The sequence below is a fragment of the Thamnophis sirtalis genome, unplaced genomic scaffold, assembly GCF_051295495.1.
Source record: "Thamnophis sirtalis isolate CommonGarterSnake01/CBP01778 unplaced genomic scaffold, rThaSir2_p1.2 scaffold_2, whole genome shotgun sequence".
NCBI classification, from domain to species: Eukaryota; Metazoa; Chordata; class Lepidosauria; order Squamata; family Natricidae; genus Thamnophis; species Thamnophis sirtalis.
The window spans coordinates 148,466,437-148,483,255 of record NW_028261382.1 but is presented as its reverse complement, the minus strand read 5'-3'; the positions used below and the strand labels follow the sequence as shown (position 1 = coordinate 148,483,255).

The 16,819-nt window shown below is 36.8% G+C and overlaps 1 protein-coding gene across 8 annotated transcripts in view; it reads right to left on the bottom strand.

Moving 5' to 3' along the window:
• Positions 1 to 16,142, bottom strand: part of SS18 (SS18 subunit of BAF chromatin remodeling complex) — a 38,481-nt gene extending 22,339 nt beyond the window's left edge. For 5 of the 8 annotated variants that reach the window (XR_015695654.1, XR_015695655.1, XR_015695656.1 and 2 more), the window contains exons 1-5: positions 15,925 to 16,140; positions 10,539 to 10,615; positions 7,731 to 7,815; positions 4,166 to 4,319; positions 212 to 427 (exon numbers count right to left, since the gene is read on the bottom strand). Coding sequence is in view for 5 of the 8 variants with exons in the window: in XM_087707154.1 (XP_087563280.1) it covers positions 212 to 427; positions 4,166 to 4,319; positions 7,731 to 7,815; positions 10,539 to 10,615; positions 15,925 to 15,993 (601 nt within the window). In the remaining 3 variants the exon portion in view is untranslated. Of the gene's footprint in view, positions 1 to 211; positions 428 to 4,165; positions 4,320 to 7,730; positions 7,816 to 10,538; positions 10,616 to 15,924 lie in introns of all 8 variants that reach the window. The other 3 variants (XM_087707152.1, XM_087707156.1, XM_014060243.2) reach the window with 3 other exon arrangements.
• Positions 16,143 to 16,819: the final 677 nt, after the last annotated feature.

Sequence of the window (16,819 nt, the reverse complement as noted above, 5' to 3'; positions counted from 1 at the left end):
ATTTTATGACAGAAACCATTGAAAAAGTTTAAGAATCACCTTCCCCCCCTCCCCACTTGACTATAAAGGCTAACTTATTAACAGAGTGAGTAAAATCAGTGCACATAAACATCCTTTTTAGAAATAATTTTAATACTTTTATAATTTTTTTAAGCATTTCCTCTTGTGATAATTCTACTTTTAGCGGAAGGCCAACAATCTATTTCATTACCTTGATTTATATTTATATTTGGTCTGGGACCATAGCTGGTCATAGGTTGTCCTTGGCTTATTGTCATCTGACTCTGTCCAGGTATACTTTGTGAAGATGGCACTGAATGATTATAGGCCCCCATTGACCCATGATTATTTGAAGGTATACTCATGGAGTTGTTTGTCATGCTAAGTTGGCTTGGTCCAGGTCCCTGTATGGGCATATGGTTAGGTCCTTTGAAAAAGAAAAAAAAAGAAAAATATCTTTAAAATAAATAATAAAAACTGAAAAATATCTTATACTTCAAAAATGTCATGAATAATCATAATAAATTTTCAATCCAACACCTGTTATGTACAATAGTAATATAGTAATTTAATAGCAATAGGTTCTCCTTTCACAATAAATCCATTCTAAAAAGTAGTAAATTTATACAAATGGATAGTATATCTATTTTGAGGTTTTAAAACTCAGAAAATGGCAAAGTGTACTACACTGCAGCTGCAATAATAAATACATATAATTTATGACTATGGGTCATAAATATACATCTAACAATTTTTATATTGAATGTTATCATTTTCATTCCTTGCATTATACTATTAGCCAGGGACAATGTGAACATCTCATTCTCCCTATTCAGTTTGGAACTTGTGGTCTGCCAACACCATATAGTATGACAACTGGCAAAGAATTATGACAAAATACCTGAAGAATATTTGGCTACTTACCATGAAACTTTAATGTCCAATACTATGCTCTCATATATGCACTGCATATGTTTCAAACATGATCTGAGTTCAAACATTCTATGTTAAATTAAAATGTTTAACCCAGTGGTGGGTTGCAGGCGGTACGCCCCGGTACGGGCATACCGGTGCCTGTCCAGAGCACCGGATACCATTCCGGTATGGTGCTCCGGAGGGCCCACCCGCCCGAGCTCCTTATCTGTATTTGAGCTCTTTGGCTACAGAGCGCATGGCGCCTGCGCGACGCTCCACCAAGTAACTGGAGCGTCACAGAGGCGTCGCAAGAGGTAAGGATGCATGCACGTGCTGCACACGTGCATATGATGGACACCAGTATGGTTACAACGGGATCTGGAACCCACCACTGGTTTAACCATTTTGGAAGCATTTCAAGCTCAAAATGACCCCATTTTGAGATCAAACTCAAAAGAGCTGTTTATGTCAGAAAAATCTAACAACAAAAGTTTGTTTCTGTAAGAAATATAAATTGGATTATGCTAGCGAGACTATTATTTTGAAGTGCAAATTAATAATACAGATGGTCTTCACCTACCCTTTTGTTCAGCAACCATTGGAAGTTACAATGGCACTGAACAATAACAGTATTCTTCATTTTGAAGACACTGTTCTTCAAAGTTAGACTATTTCAGTGTCCCCATGGTTATGTGATCAAATTTCTGGAAAATGGAAGCCTGCTTGTATTTATTTTCACAGCATGTGCCTCAATTCCACTAGCCTATCTCCCCACCCCCGCCAACATCTCTGTCTTGTTTGGCTGCTCTCAACTCCATCGCTGTCACCAGCTGCTGAGAAGGTGCATACAGTCAAAGTAGCTCCTGGCTGTTTATAAGGTCCTCTACCAAGCACACATCAGCAGCAGCCGAAGAAACAAGACAAAGAAGGTCAGCTGGGGTAACAGGGGTATCAGAGAAGTGCAAGACAATCAAAAGGATAGAATGGAAGGAGACAAGCAGGTGGGGGATTGAAGGAAAGGCTGAAGGACCTCAGCTAACGGTAGCATGGTTGTGGCCTAAAAAATGCAACCAGGACTACCAAAGCTACTTTTACTAAGTGATGTGGTCACCTAATGTTTCACCTAATGAACATTTAGCTTAGTGATGAAAATTCTGGTCTCAATTAGGATTATTAAATGAGGTCTACCTTTATTTCTATACTAAATTTGTAAGAGGTAACTTGAATGAAATCAAAGTGCGGTTCAGAGAATATGGCAATTCAGAATTAATTTACGGTAAGTTAGTGAACAAGTCAGAAAAATCAGAAACAAATCATTGTTTCTATCCTTAATTTTCTGAGAACACACCAGAAACCAAAACCACATATCATGATTAAGCTTGTAGGCTTATATCCTACCAAGTAATGTTTTAAACACTGATTTGGGTGACATAGCTCCTCTTGTTAATCTTAATACAGTGATAGGAAGAACGATAGGGAATAATCAGCACATTGTTCAATAATATGTTGCTTATTTCATAGAGTTCCAAATTAGAATACTGCCTGAACACATTTTGGAGTATATCTTTTTTTTATAATCTAATCAATCATGCATAAATAGTATGTTACATATATTGTCTCATTAAAAGAAAAACTAAGTTAAAACTATACTTAACTACTACAAGTAGTCCTAATTTAGCAATCGCACCTGGGACTTGGTTAAGCAAAACTGTCACTAAGTCTATTTATGATTTTACTTCAGTTTTCTTTTGCTTTATAAACCTGTAAATTCATGCTGTTATTTTCTCATCACTATCATTAACTGCAATGATTGCTAAATGAGGCAATTGCTAAATGAAGACTATCTGTCTTTCTGCCTGACAGTTTAAACCTAGGACTAGAAAGTTAATGAAAAATAAATATGATAATCAGTAATTTGCTAGTTTTTTTCTTGGATTGCATCCCTTTACAAAGTAATAATATTGTAAACATGAATAACAGAAAGCAGTGCAAAAGTATTTTAAAGTTTCACAGGTATGATTTCAGCTATATGTCTTGTACTATACATGTCATCTTATAATTGGTAAAACTTATAATTAGATAATTATAATATATATATAATTATATAAATGACTATATAGAATATCTTAAATTAGTTGCTTGGTTGACATGACAAGCATACAGCCTTTCTTACTTCTACATGTGTTTCTTGGCTACACAAAGATTAAAATTACATGAATTTTATTTTTCTTTGCATGCGTTCTAAACTGGATGTTGAGAATAAAATATTCAGTTTGGGTTTGAAAAGAACGATAACCGATAGAAATCTGAGGCCCATTAGTTGGATAAATATGAATTAGTCTTTCCATATTACAAGAAACATTAAGTCAATTTACTCAGAAGACTATGATTGAGAATTTATTCTTCTAAAACTATGCTTAGATTTACAACCCAACTATTTAATTTTCTGTTGGAATTTTATAGGAATTCTGATGACAGCTTTTCCCGCTTAAGAAAATAAAAGAGAGTTAAGAGCATGGTGATATGAAATAACTTGAACAAATATGATAAAAGAACAATTTTAGAAAAAAGAACCCAAATCCAATACCAGAGCATTATAATAAACATCCTGAGAAAAGATCTTTCAACAAGAAAAGATCCTACCTTGTCTGAAAAACCTATGATTAAAAAGCAATTTTCTTCTATAGGTATAGTAAAATGTAGACCACTATGAAAAAATATCAATAGCTTATACCTCTTTATTATCTTTAAAAAGCAGTTTTAAGGTCTGAAATAATTCTTCTAAGATATTTTTCACATGAACTCCCTAAAGAATAGCTTGTCATTTCCATCTGTTTTGTCATGCAGAAGATTAATAGAAAAATAACGTAAAAAGATAATCAAAATTTTACTAAGTTCATTTCCTCTTTATCAAACTAATTTAACAGTAATTATTTTAAATAATTTATTCCAATGAGAATGCATTCATCCATAAATCAGTATCTTTCTTTGGCAAGCCTTTTAATGACTTTATACTGTATGGTTTCAGGCACACTAAATTTAGCTGGTTCTGTTCAAAGGAATGCCCAGAGGCAGTCTGATAAACATAGAATACAGGTCACTTAACTCTGTAACTAACAAACTCTAAGAGAACTTGTACTCAAGAGCATTCAAAGTAGTTTTGTCATCAACAATCTTCAATCCCTTGAGAATACATGTTGTTTCAGTTGCTGAGCAACCTGGTGTTAATATCTCTAGAAGAAAAACCTACCAGGCATCTGTCCGTTCATCTGGTTCTGCATGTGTGGAGCAGAAGGGCCCCCACCTACCATACCATCTGAACTCATATTGTGAGTACGTGGAGGTGGGGGAGGGCCACTCTGATTCATTCCTCCAGGACCCATTGGCATATTCTGTGTGGGTGGCTGAAAAGGGATTTAGTAAAAAAACAGGTTATAATCCAACAAATATACAGCGTATCTTCACATACATATCTACAACTATAACATGGCCCTTGTTTTTTTAATCTACTTCTATTCTGTTTTACATGGCTCTGAAGAACAGTGATATTTCTGAATGACTGTGTCCTCACAATTCACTCAATGATTATTTAACTGATAGCTTCAATCATTGTGTCTCCTTTTTATTAAATATGCTGCAAGGGATGAAAGACTGATCTTTGTATTTGTGTATCAAATTTATAGAGCCACCTGACTCCATAAATGACTCTGGTTGCATACAAGAAAGAAGAATGAACACCATCTGGACAGAATAATAACCATACTACTTAGCATACACATTCACCTACCCTACGCCCAAGACCTAAAGAAAACACCATGATCTTAAAGACTGAATAAGGGTAGGTTAGGAGCTATACAAATCTTGTGGTGGGAGCTGTTTCAGAAGGCAGGTGCTGTGACAAAGAAGATTCACTTCCTGGTTCCTGTCAGATGTTACTATTGCTTGCCAACTTTGTTTATTTGTGCAGGTCAGGCAAAAACTACTAGAGACAGATGGACTGTTGGATAGCCCGGCCCTATGCCATTAAATCACACATAGAAAAGAATACAGGTAGTCTTCGATTTACGACCACAACTGAGCTCAAAATTTGTTGCTAAGTAAGAAATTTGTTAGGTGACTTTTGCCTCATTTTATGACTTTTCTTGCCACTTTTGTTAACTGAATCACTGCAGTTGTTAAATTAGTAACACAGTTGTTAAGTGAATCCAGTTTCCCCATTGACTGATTGTCAGACGTTTGCAAAAGGTGGGACGCTGCAACGTCATAAATGTGAGTTAGTTAGCAAGCTTCCACATGTAAATCACATGACCACGAGGATCAGTGGTGGGTTCTGGATCCCATCGCAATCGACATGCTGCGACGGGGCCAGGCGTCCACCACGTGCATGCTCAGTGGAGCGTTGCGCAGGCTCTGTACACTCCGTGCGCATGTGCAAATGGCCCAGTTGGCTCAAATCAGGTAAGGACAGCGGGTGGGCTCTCTGGAGCACTGTACCGGAATGGTACCTGGTGCTCCCATCAGGCACCAGTATGTTCGTACCAGGGCGTACAGACCATAACCCACCACTGACAAGGATGCTCCAACGGTCATAAGTTGTAACTTCAAACTGTTACTAAATGGACTGGTGTAAGTCGAGGACTACCTGTACTTGGCAACAGGGTTCTCTCCAAAATCTTACAGTATCAAACAAAACCATCAGATATGTTAATTGTATTCTAGGCGAGTTTAATATAGAGAGATAAATTTTAGGGATTAAAGATTACTGCTAAATCACAGTAAACAATTAGAACAATTACAATTACAGTAAATACAAAACAATTAGAACAAGAAGCCTAAACTTTTTCTTCTTCTTCCTTTTATACTCATATATTACAGTTTAATCAAAATTCATCTTGATTTATTTAATATGAAAGTACTGCAAAAGATTCAAGGTTTCTTCATCAAAAAACAAATGTTTTTGAGTTGAAATAACTGCCTGTTTTACAAAAAGAATTAACTCAGAATTGAGGCTTCAGAAGTATAAGACATTAAATTTGATCTTATAGGAAAAATTGTAGTGAAACTTGTCCTAGATACTTGGTAAAATAGCAATAGCACTTAAATTTATATACCGCTTCACAGTGCTTTCTCTCCTCTCTAAGTGGTAAGAACCAATTACCATTTTTAATGTTAAAAATACTATGTTTGCACTTTATTATTATATAGTATAATAGTTTTCAACCTTTCTCTGGCAAACCTTTTTAATGCTTAAGTTCAATTAAACACTCTTTCAAGAATGCAGGTCCTACTCTTGCACAACAAACATCCCTACATTGATTTTGATTACCACTTACCATGAGGTACCATTCTGATAATTGGAAAATGGACCTGAAGAAAGGGGCTAATTTCTCTTCTTTTAGTAAGAAGGTAAGGTTTAGACTTTTACAGCTTTTACAGGAAAAAAGTTCCTCTAGTTACCCGTGTTTTATTCAGCTAAGAACTAACTTATCAAGATCTTCATTCTTTGCCAAAAAAGAGTATTTTACAAAGAAGTATTTTCAAGTAATTATTGAGACCACATGGCCAAATAAGAACCACCAGGGAAAAAAACCCCATGGAATTCTTATCATTATTACTATTATTATAGTTCTTTGACGGTGGAGTCCATCTTCTGTTGATCAAAATGTATGATTGCTGATATCACTCCTGGTTGCTGAAGATGAAATTGACAAGAAAGGAGTGTACAATAACAATATCCTGGCATAAGACTGGGGGAAGTACTCTGTACCATACAGACTTTAACAGCAACACTCTCTGTGATCAAGATGTATCATCTGCATATTGATGATATCTGACCTCAACAGATGCAAACTCTGAAACACAAATGGGGCAGGCCCTTTTTTTCCATTAGGTAGGGTAACACCACCAACCTGAGAGTCATCAGACCATGGCAATGAATTTTGAAGAACCAATGACAATGTACTTCAAAACCATAGCATTTTGCAACTGCCCCAAAACAGAAATGGGGAAACCCTGTAATAAGGATGAATTCATTCTACTCAGCTCTAAAAGCAGCCTTAATGGTAAAACAGATATTTAAACTGCAAAATCCCTGATTATTGTTTGAAATGACCTCAAAGAAAGGACTTTATATTCCTCACAAAAAGGACTGTATATTGCCCAGAAATGTGGATAGTCAAAATCTATCCGGATGTAATATTATTTTAAAAAGATATCTTTCCTATAAACTGGGTTCAAATATTGCATTACAATACAAATTATAATTTCTTGAATAAGCAGAGTGACATTTTCTATAATTCTGCTTTTCTAACACAAGATTAACAATTTCTCAACACTGAACTGCTTTTATATACCTTTAGAAATAATAAATTTTATTAAAATAATGTTCAGAGACTTCCACATAAATTGTTTCTCATAGAAAGTAATAATGTTTGAACATATTTGAATTTAGGAATGCTTGCTAATGAATTAAGTATCTTAATATATGACCATTAAATATTTAAATTTAAAAAAAAGATCTGGTTGAATTAATAAAACAATTAGATAAGATCTACTTGAATGTACAAGAAGTAACCTGGAATTAAAAAAAATCCAAATGAAAAATATTATGACCTAATACAAAGATGGATATAATACTCAAATATATATCTAAATATGCATGAGGTTTAATAATATAATTCTACATTATACAAAGTTATAGTCACAATATACAATACTCAAGAGTTATTAAACCATAACCATATGTATTTTAGCACTTTTCTGTGCAATGTATCTTTGTTCCTTGGAGAATAAAATGGTTTTTTCATGGTACTTACTGGTGGCAGTATAGATTGCATGTTTTGATTGGAGTCAGCTATTGTGGCTAAGTAGACCAGATTTGTATGCAACAACTGCTGGTACCTAATTTTAAACAAAAAACATTAAGTTAAAAAAAATTCACATATGATCATTTTCCACTAACATATAGGTTATAAAATTTGTATATTTATATAATTTTCAACTATATAATTGGAGAAAAGTACAGCAATGATAAAATAATATTTCAAGAATTACTATCAATAATGTAAATTGCAGGATAACAGACTGTTTTTGCTATTATCACTGGTAAAGCTTATTTCAAAATAGAATCTTTTATATTTAAATGACTCACTACCAACCTTGGGGTAAATTATTCAATATACACTATATTGCCAAAAGTATTCGCTCACCCATCCAAATAATCAGAATCAGGTGTTCCAATTACTTCCATGGCCACAGGTATATAAAATCAAGTACCTAGGCATGCAGACTGTTTGTACAAACATTTGTGAAAGAATGGGTTGCTCTCAGGAGCTCAGTGAATTCCAGTGTGGAACTGTGATAGGATGCCACCTGTGCAACAAATCCAGTCGTGAAATTTCCTCGCTCCTAAATATTCCACAGTCAACTGTCAGCTGTATTATAAGAATGTGCAAGTTTTTGGGAACGACAGCAACTCAGCCACATAACCTCGTCCAACATCAGTGTGTGACCTCACAAATGCGCTTCTGGAAGAATGGTAAAAAAATTCCCATGAACACACTCCTAAACCTTGTGGACAGCCTTCCCAGAAGAGCTGAAGCTGTTATAGCTGCAAAGGGTGGACCGACATCATATTGAACCCTATGGATTAGGAATGGGATGTCACTTACAGTAAGTTCATATGCGAGTAAAGGCAGGTGAGCGAATACTTTTGGTAATATAGTGTAAATAGATTCCTTATTTTTGTTCAAAAGACTAAGAAGCATGGTTGACAAGTGTACTTAAACCATAAGATAACTGTTGGGAGGGAATAAACTGAATATACAGTATGTGCGTATATCATAGTGGCTTGATTCATACATAAAGTCAAGGCTTGGAAACCACACTGTTTGGGTTTTCCCATCCAAGCCAGAAACAAAGGACATTTTGGCTTAGTAGAATGTTGATTTTGAATAGTGAGATCCTATCAGGAAGCTTTTTCTCAGTAAGCTCCTCCTAACTTTAATCCCCAAAATCGCAAACATATGGACGTTGATGAGACTTCTGAGAGTTGGAATTCACAACACTTAGAAGTGGGCTACATTATGAAAAACCAGACTTGAGAAGGAATATGATGAAGCATTTTCATACTTACCCCAAAGCCTGTTGCTTTCCCCTAAGCTTATAGAGGAATACTTTTATTCTGATTTGTCTTCTCCATACCTCCATGTTACAAAACCAATTTAGTGACAAACAAATTGCCATAAATATATTATGGCCAACAGCTTGATGCAATAACTGTATACAGGTAGTCCTCGACTTAACAACCATTAATTTAGTGACTGTTTGAAGCTACGATGACACTGAAAAAGTGACTTATGACCGTTTTCACACTTATATCCCAGTGGTCACATGGTCAAAATTCGAACACTTGGCAATGGGCATGTATTTATGACAATTGCATTATCCCAGGGTTAATGTGATTGTGATTTGTAATCTTCCTAGCCGGCTTCCAACAAGCAAAGTCAATGGGAGAAACCCAAATTCATAATGACTGAATGACTCACAAGACAGCTTCAGTGATTCACTTAACAACTGTGACAAGAAAGGTAGTAAAATGCAGCAAAGCTCACTTAACTGTCTTACTTAGCAGTAGAAAGTTTGGGCTTAATTTTGGTTGTAAATTGAGGACTACCTATAATTACAAACAGATTCATATTTTTCCAAATACTGGTTATGCACTATAGGTAGTACTTGTTTAACAACCATTTGATGGCTTCAGAAACAAGTATAAAGCACTTTTGACCATTACAAAATGTAGCACACAGACCTCCACGGTCAAGCTCAGAGTATGCTTCAGCAGCCCAAAGCCAAGCAAGAGAGAGCTTCCTGTATCCATCTCCGCAGAGGCAGGCAGAGAGGGATTTTGAGCATTGTGCCTTCTTGAATTTCATCAGCTGAGGTCCAGGCATACATGGATCTTGGGGTCTTTTCTTCCCACCTCTGGGGAGAGCTTTGAGGAGGCAGAGGGAGAGAGATTTGAGGCTCTGTGCATGCTTGTATTTCAGCAGTCGAGGTCCCAGGATGAACAGAGCTTGGTGTCTTTCTTCTCTTGCCCTTGTGAAGCTGTCCGCAGAGGTGGGGAGAAAAGGACCCCAAGCTCCATGCTGCTTGTACCTCTGCAGCAGAAATCCAAGCATGAACAGAACCCCCAAATCCCTCCCTCCCTATAACTTTGCAGGCATGGAGAGAGACTCTCTTTGCTTAAGATGTGATATCATATAACAACTGCAATAGGGAGTGTTGGAATCATAGTCAATGAGCAAAATGCCACAGGGATGTTTTGCTTAATGACAGCTTCATTGAACAACCAAGACTCTAGTCCAAACTGTGGTCATCAAGCAAGAACTACCTATAGCTTAGTCAACCATTCTTATACAGCAGGAAAAAAATCTCTCCCAAGTTTTCTAAAACTTGGAGGAAATTGCTGTGATACGTAATAAAACAGAAAATTTTATTAAAAAAAGATATTTAAGGAAAATAATGGCAAACTACTTATGTGCTGGTAACATGAAAAGTGTGTGGACACATTCATATAACCACTGGGAGTCCAGGCTAATATATTTAAGTTAACATTAACTTACTGAGAGCATTCCAAAGTTTTCCCTTTATTCTGGTAGTCCATTATACACTGAATCAGGTGATTATTTTCATCCAACATCTGAAATAACAGAACAGATTTTTAGAATGAGATGAACTTGTACTGACTGAGCTCTAACCGGTCTTACTGTTTTACCTTAAATACAGATGTCAAGACAAAGCTGAAAAAAGCTGAACTTTATCAACATGTCTTGTTTAACAACTGTATTTAAACACCATTTCTGAAAGTTTGGCAAAAGACTGATTACTTGCCTACAGTTACTTGTGACAAGATTATAACTAAAGTTATAGCTTGTCATTTCCCCCATTCTTATAAAATCATACAATTCAGTTTTGCAGTATTATTTTTTACTAAAAAAAAAACCTCAAGTGATCAGAATGGCATGAGAAAAATAACAGGGATGAACTCTTGCTCTGTTCCTTTGTTGTTTCACCACACCTCTGCAGGATCTTCTATGACACAAAAATATAAAATCAGACCCTCAGGTGCATAAGAGTGCACCCAGAGTCGATGGGGGTTGGGTGACATACAAATGTAGTCAACAATAATTATAATACCACAGATTTAACAATTGTTGATAATAAAGCCAAGAGTTTGGACAGTAGAAACTGCAGAGCAGAAAAGAAGAAACTAGAGAAACTCATACAATACTACAAGTTGCAAATAGAAGTAGGACAACTGTGGCAAAAGAAACCATTGGCATTGACAAAATTACCACCAGTCAATTGCAAGAGGTAGTTTAAATTGGAACAATTTACAAACCTTTAATACCATCAAATAATACAAGTGCCTATCCCAGGTCCTTGGCAAGGACTTGATAGGTCTCACTAAAAATGCCAAATTCAGACTAAATATCCAGCTGACTATGCAACTATTTATTTATTTGTCATATTTATGTGGTGTATATTGGAGGTGGTAACCCTTTGAAAGCTGTAGGTAATGAAATTTCATTTTAATGTATGCCGATAAGTGTACATTTAAAGTGACAAAACAGTTATTCTAAATCTAACTAACATTAATAAAACTACATCAAAAAGGACTCCCTTAGTTATATAAGTTATCCCTCCCATTGTTATAGAACTATAGTTTTACTTCTAGTACAAAAATCAAACAATAGCCTTTCTAGATTTTTTTAACAATAAAAACTATTTCATCATAGCACAGTCTCTCACACATCTATCAATCATTTTGAATGAAAAACAACAAAGTCTCTTTCAAAGTAGATATTTAGCTTTGGGAAGAAAAACTAAGAATATCAGAATAGGACGAGTCTGTCATACAAAATTAGAACTCAAAACAATTTACTTAAATATGGTAAGTGTTCGACAATAATCATTTTATATTACCTTCCTTAGCTACTCTTAAATAAATGACTTTTCTGTCTTTTGATCAATCACATTTCATGGCTAGGTTTCAAGAAGAAAAATCCAAAGTTTTCTAAGGGGTATCAGTTGTAACAGATAAAACAGATTGATTTTAATAGATCTACTAAATTATATTACTTTAGTTATTTAAAGCATATTTTTATTTTAATTGTAAGTAGCTATGACTTCACAAGTAAATTAAAATTGCTTGGTTCATATAAGCTACTTTTTTAATGGAAATCAAATCAATTATTTGACATCAATATTTCTTTTTTGAACACTTAGTTTCACACTGATTTTAATTAAAAGTTAACCAACTTTTAGATTAAAATTATAGTTTCCTTCCCAGTAGGGAAGGAAGTATATGGTATCCTTCTGAATTAGCTTAGAAGATGGGGTGGGCAGATGGTGTCGTGCTGTTTCACCTCTTTTCTTTAGGTCATTTTCTCTGGTGGATGAGAAGGTGAGGTCTGCCCTCCTCCCCTATTATGGGGGTGCCACAGGGTTTGGTATTTTCTCCTTCCTGTTCAGCATTCATACAAGGCTACTGGATGAGCCCATCTGTTATCATGTGTTAGTGACAGCATGTTGATCATACCCAATTATACATTTCTACTCCTGATGAATTAAGTGATACTGAGAATGTTTTACCCTGGTGTTTGGAATCTGTAAAGAGTCTAGATGAGGAAAAACAGGCTTCAGTTGAATCCTGACAAGACTGAGTGGCTCCAGAGTTTGGGTCTGACTGGTTCCAGGACTATGCCATCTTTGGTGCTGGATGGGATTGCACTGTCCCACATAGACACAGTCTATGATTCAGACACAATCTGAGAGTCAACACAAAATTCACAAGCAATCAAAAGGTGGCAGTCATAGCTAGATGAGCTTTGGATAGCTTTGTATATTGCACCACTTATGCCTGTTTAGAATTACTCCAGATTGAACCAATGAGCTCAACCTGAGGTTGTCTTTGAAGAGCATCTATAAATTTCAGATGGTACAGAATGCAGCAGCAGGGCAGTTGTAACTGCTCCTCCTGCATGTTACAGCTCTGTGAGCTGCACTGGGTGCCAGTTTACTTTCAGGTCCAATTCAAGATGCTGGTTTTAACCTTTAAAGGCCTTCATGCCATGGGACTGGACTGACACATCGCCTCTTCTCAGTTATATCAGCCTTTTCTTTTAGATCTAGTACAGAAAGCATGCGGTGTATACCATCAGCTAGGGATCTTTTGGTGGGTTCCAGGAAACAGGCCCTTTCTGCCATGGCACCCACCTGATGAACATTCTTCTCACCTCATCCAAGACCAGTTTAGCTCCATCCCTTTGATATTCCAGAAGTCCCTCAAGACCTGGTTATGTTAACAGGCACAGAGATCCCAGGAAACTGGAGCCATTCTTCAATGGCTTCATTGCTGAGCTGGCTATTCTTATTGTCTCTTTGCCTAGATTTTGTAAATTTGTTTTTATGATGTTTATCTTTTAGTGAGGATGTTTATATTTTATATTTGTTTTGTTGATTGATATGTGCTACCCAGAATCACTTTTTGTGAGACAGGTTGCTATATGAATGTGATTAATGAACAAATAAACAAAGGAAGTAGTCTGAGCAGAGATCAATGACTGGTCCAAGACTTCATATTTTTTAGCTTTTTTTTTTAGCTGCTATAGTTTATGAACAATATCAGTGATCTAAGCCTTCCTTTATATTGTAACATGCACCAACAAGAATTTCACATTTTTCTTTAAGGCGACATACAGTATGAGCAGCTGTAATAACCAGATACCTAGAGCAGTTTTTCTAGTCCTACAACTACAGAAACATTTTTCAACAGCAGTTTCAAATCACAGAACTGGGTAAACTCTATTAACATTTTTCACAGCACTTAGCACAAATCATATGCTCACTTTTTAACTACTTCTTTTTATCCGATAGACAATATTCAAAGAGAAACAAAAATATACACATCGTTGTCTGTTCTCTATCTTGTATTCTTTTTATATAGTGTATTGATCTTATGTTATGGTGACTAAGCTGCTTAACTTGCAACAAAAATGCTTAAATATATATTCAGATGAAAGTAGTGTAGCTCTTTAACCCTAAAGGTTTAAAACTAATCTTACCTTACCTATTTAATTAAACTTTATTAATGTGTGTCAGCAGGTGTAGCACTAATCTTGGTTAGCCTTAAAATCCTGTTCTTACAAGCACTAGCTCCCTCTCATGTTCTTTGAAGTCCAAAGATATATGAATTAATATGATGTTGGCTCTTATTACTTGTTTCACTAATAATTGGCAAGTTAACAATAACATGCTGTCATATATATGTCAGGAATGCCCCCATCAACGGCCCAAAACATTACCCGAGTACCTTTTCTATTACATTTGATCTCTTTTAATTTACTTCTTTTTGTTTTAGGTATGTGGCTATGTTTACAAAGTATGCTAGTTATGGCTTGCTCAACCTTGGTTTACTCAGTAACCAACTAGCTAATTCCCAACAATCCAAAATTTATGCTTTATAGATCACAACCACTGAATTCTGAAAATGAACTAAACTAAAAACACGCAATGTGGTTTAGCATTCTGTGAAACCACAGCCTGTCTCACTTTTCTACACTTCAGATCAGCCTTCCACTAATGTAGTATCCAAAGTTGTATGCAAATTTCCAAAATTCACCCAGCCATTAAAAACAACTAAACTGCAATACAACTAGAAGACGCTAAGAATATTGACTTTATGCCTGGGTTCTTCAACTAACGTGCGGAGTTAAATGGACTATTCCTATTCATAAGACCACCAAAACAAGCTATATTATTACTGCAACATTAACAAGCGCTCTAGTCCCAAAGAGGCTTTTTCAAGAGGCAACTGGACTTTCTGGTTTTTCTTTGAAGAAATTTTGTTTCTTCGGATGAGAAGTGGAACATCTTCAAAGAAAAACCAGAAAGTCCAGTTGCCTCTTGAAAAAGCACCTTTGGGACAACCATGATCTGTATGACTGAGAATCTCCATAGACAAGAGTTCCAGTCATCTCACTATCCTCCAGAGGTCCCTTACAGCACGGGTCACCAACCTTTCGGACCTCAGGAACCACTAAATTCATAATTTTAAATCCCACGGACCATTAATATGCATTTTTTAAAAAGTTAAATAGTATTTAGTGCAATATAAAAAATGCAAATAATTTTTCTGCAGACCACCAAAATTTTCTTGCAGACCACCAAGTTGGTGACCGCTGCCTTACAGGAATCAGTCCATCTCTTGATTTGGAGTTGGTCTAGGTCATTTGAATTTACAAGTGAATTCCCTCCCAGTCTATTTGCTGTACTCGCAGGCCACAGTTTATTAAACCATGGTTTACCCAATCTCTCTTTAGAGTTTGAACTGCAAAGCTTGCTCCACACAAGAGGTTAGACTGGTCAGATAGTATACTGGTCAGAGTCGCCAATGCCTGGAATGCACTACCTGACACTGTGGTTTCTTCCCCAAACCCCCCAAAACTTTAACCTTAGACTGTCTACCTCACCCCATTCCTAAGAGGTCTGTAAGGGGCCATTAAGCGCACTACCGTCCCTGTCCTAATGTTCCCTTTTATTCTTATACATTTCATGCATCCAAAATCATGTTTATACATATATATGTCTAATACATGCTTGACGAAATAAATAAATAAAATAAACAACGACTTCTAGTGTCCTGCAAATACAGGCCTGAATGCTAATGTTTTCAGCACCTTCGTCCCAGAGTCGTCACCCAAAGCTTTGAAACGCCCAGGAAAGCGACAGTGAGGGAGAGAGAAAGAAGAAGCTCGGCATCAAAAATGAAGACTTGCATCCGACATCATTGCCAGGTCACGAGCGCCGGCCTTGGCCCATCTCCAGCTCAGCCCACGCGCAAGGAAGGACGAGGCAGAACCCCGACTCTCTCGCTCCCCACCCCGCTTTCTATATGGGACGAAGCACCCGATCCCCCACTCCCCCGGGCTAGGCCCGACAGTTCACCTTCTGGATAGCAGCCGGCGTTATCTCGCCTTTGCCCCGCTGCCGAGGGGCCGCAAACGCCACCGACATCTTGGGTCCCCGCCTGAAGACGCCTCAGCGCGCGCGGTGGCTGACTCCTCGACGCCTCTCGCGCAGCGGCGGCCAAAAAAAAATCTCCAGAAAAGACGGGCCACTTGAAGGAGGAAGCAGTTACCCGTTGGGCCGAGCCATTTCCTGCCTTAAAAAGCGGGGGGTGGGTGGGTGGAATGGGATTGGGAAGGCCTGCTATGTTCACCAGATGGAACCGGGCAACGCGCTGTTAACGCGCCATAAAATCGTTGTGGGGGGGGTTTTTTTGGTAACTATTTTTTTTCATGAGCCAAAGCATTTCTGAGAACGTTACAATGAGCGCGCTACTCCCCTACGATAATAGTATATTCCTACTACCCGACTTTCTCCGAGCTCTAGAGCTACGACAAATTAACAGCTTGGCAGAAAAACAAAAGGGGGGGGGGAGAGAGATGTTCGTCGTAGAGTCGTGTTTGTTCCCCGCTCTTCTCAGCGTTGGTTCAGTCCATTCTGTGCTGGGAGAGATTGAGTCACTCTTACCCTTTTAGATCACGAGGGGCAGAATGAAAAAATAAAGTTTCGTACTCGAGTGCTAATACAATTTTTTAAAGTTGAAATCTTGGATAAATCATATTTGTGCTGCATACTTTTAGCAGTTTGAGATTTAATCTTGTCTCTAAAAAGTTGGAAGAAATCCTTGACTATGATTGATTTAGCCAAAAAAAAAAAAAAGCGCCTGTAAAACATCATAACTAGTTAAGGTACTTGGTAAAATCTTAGTTTTATATAACAAGTTGCCAAAAGAATAAATAAAGCTTTTCTTTTGTTCTATTATCAGTCAGTGTGG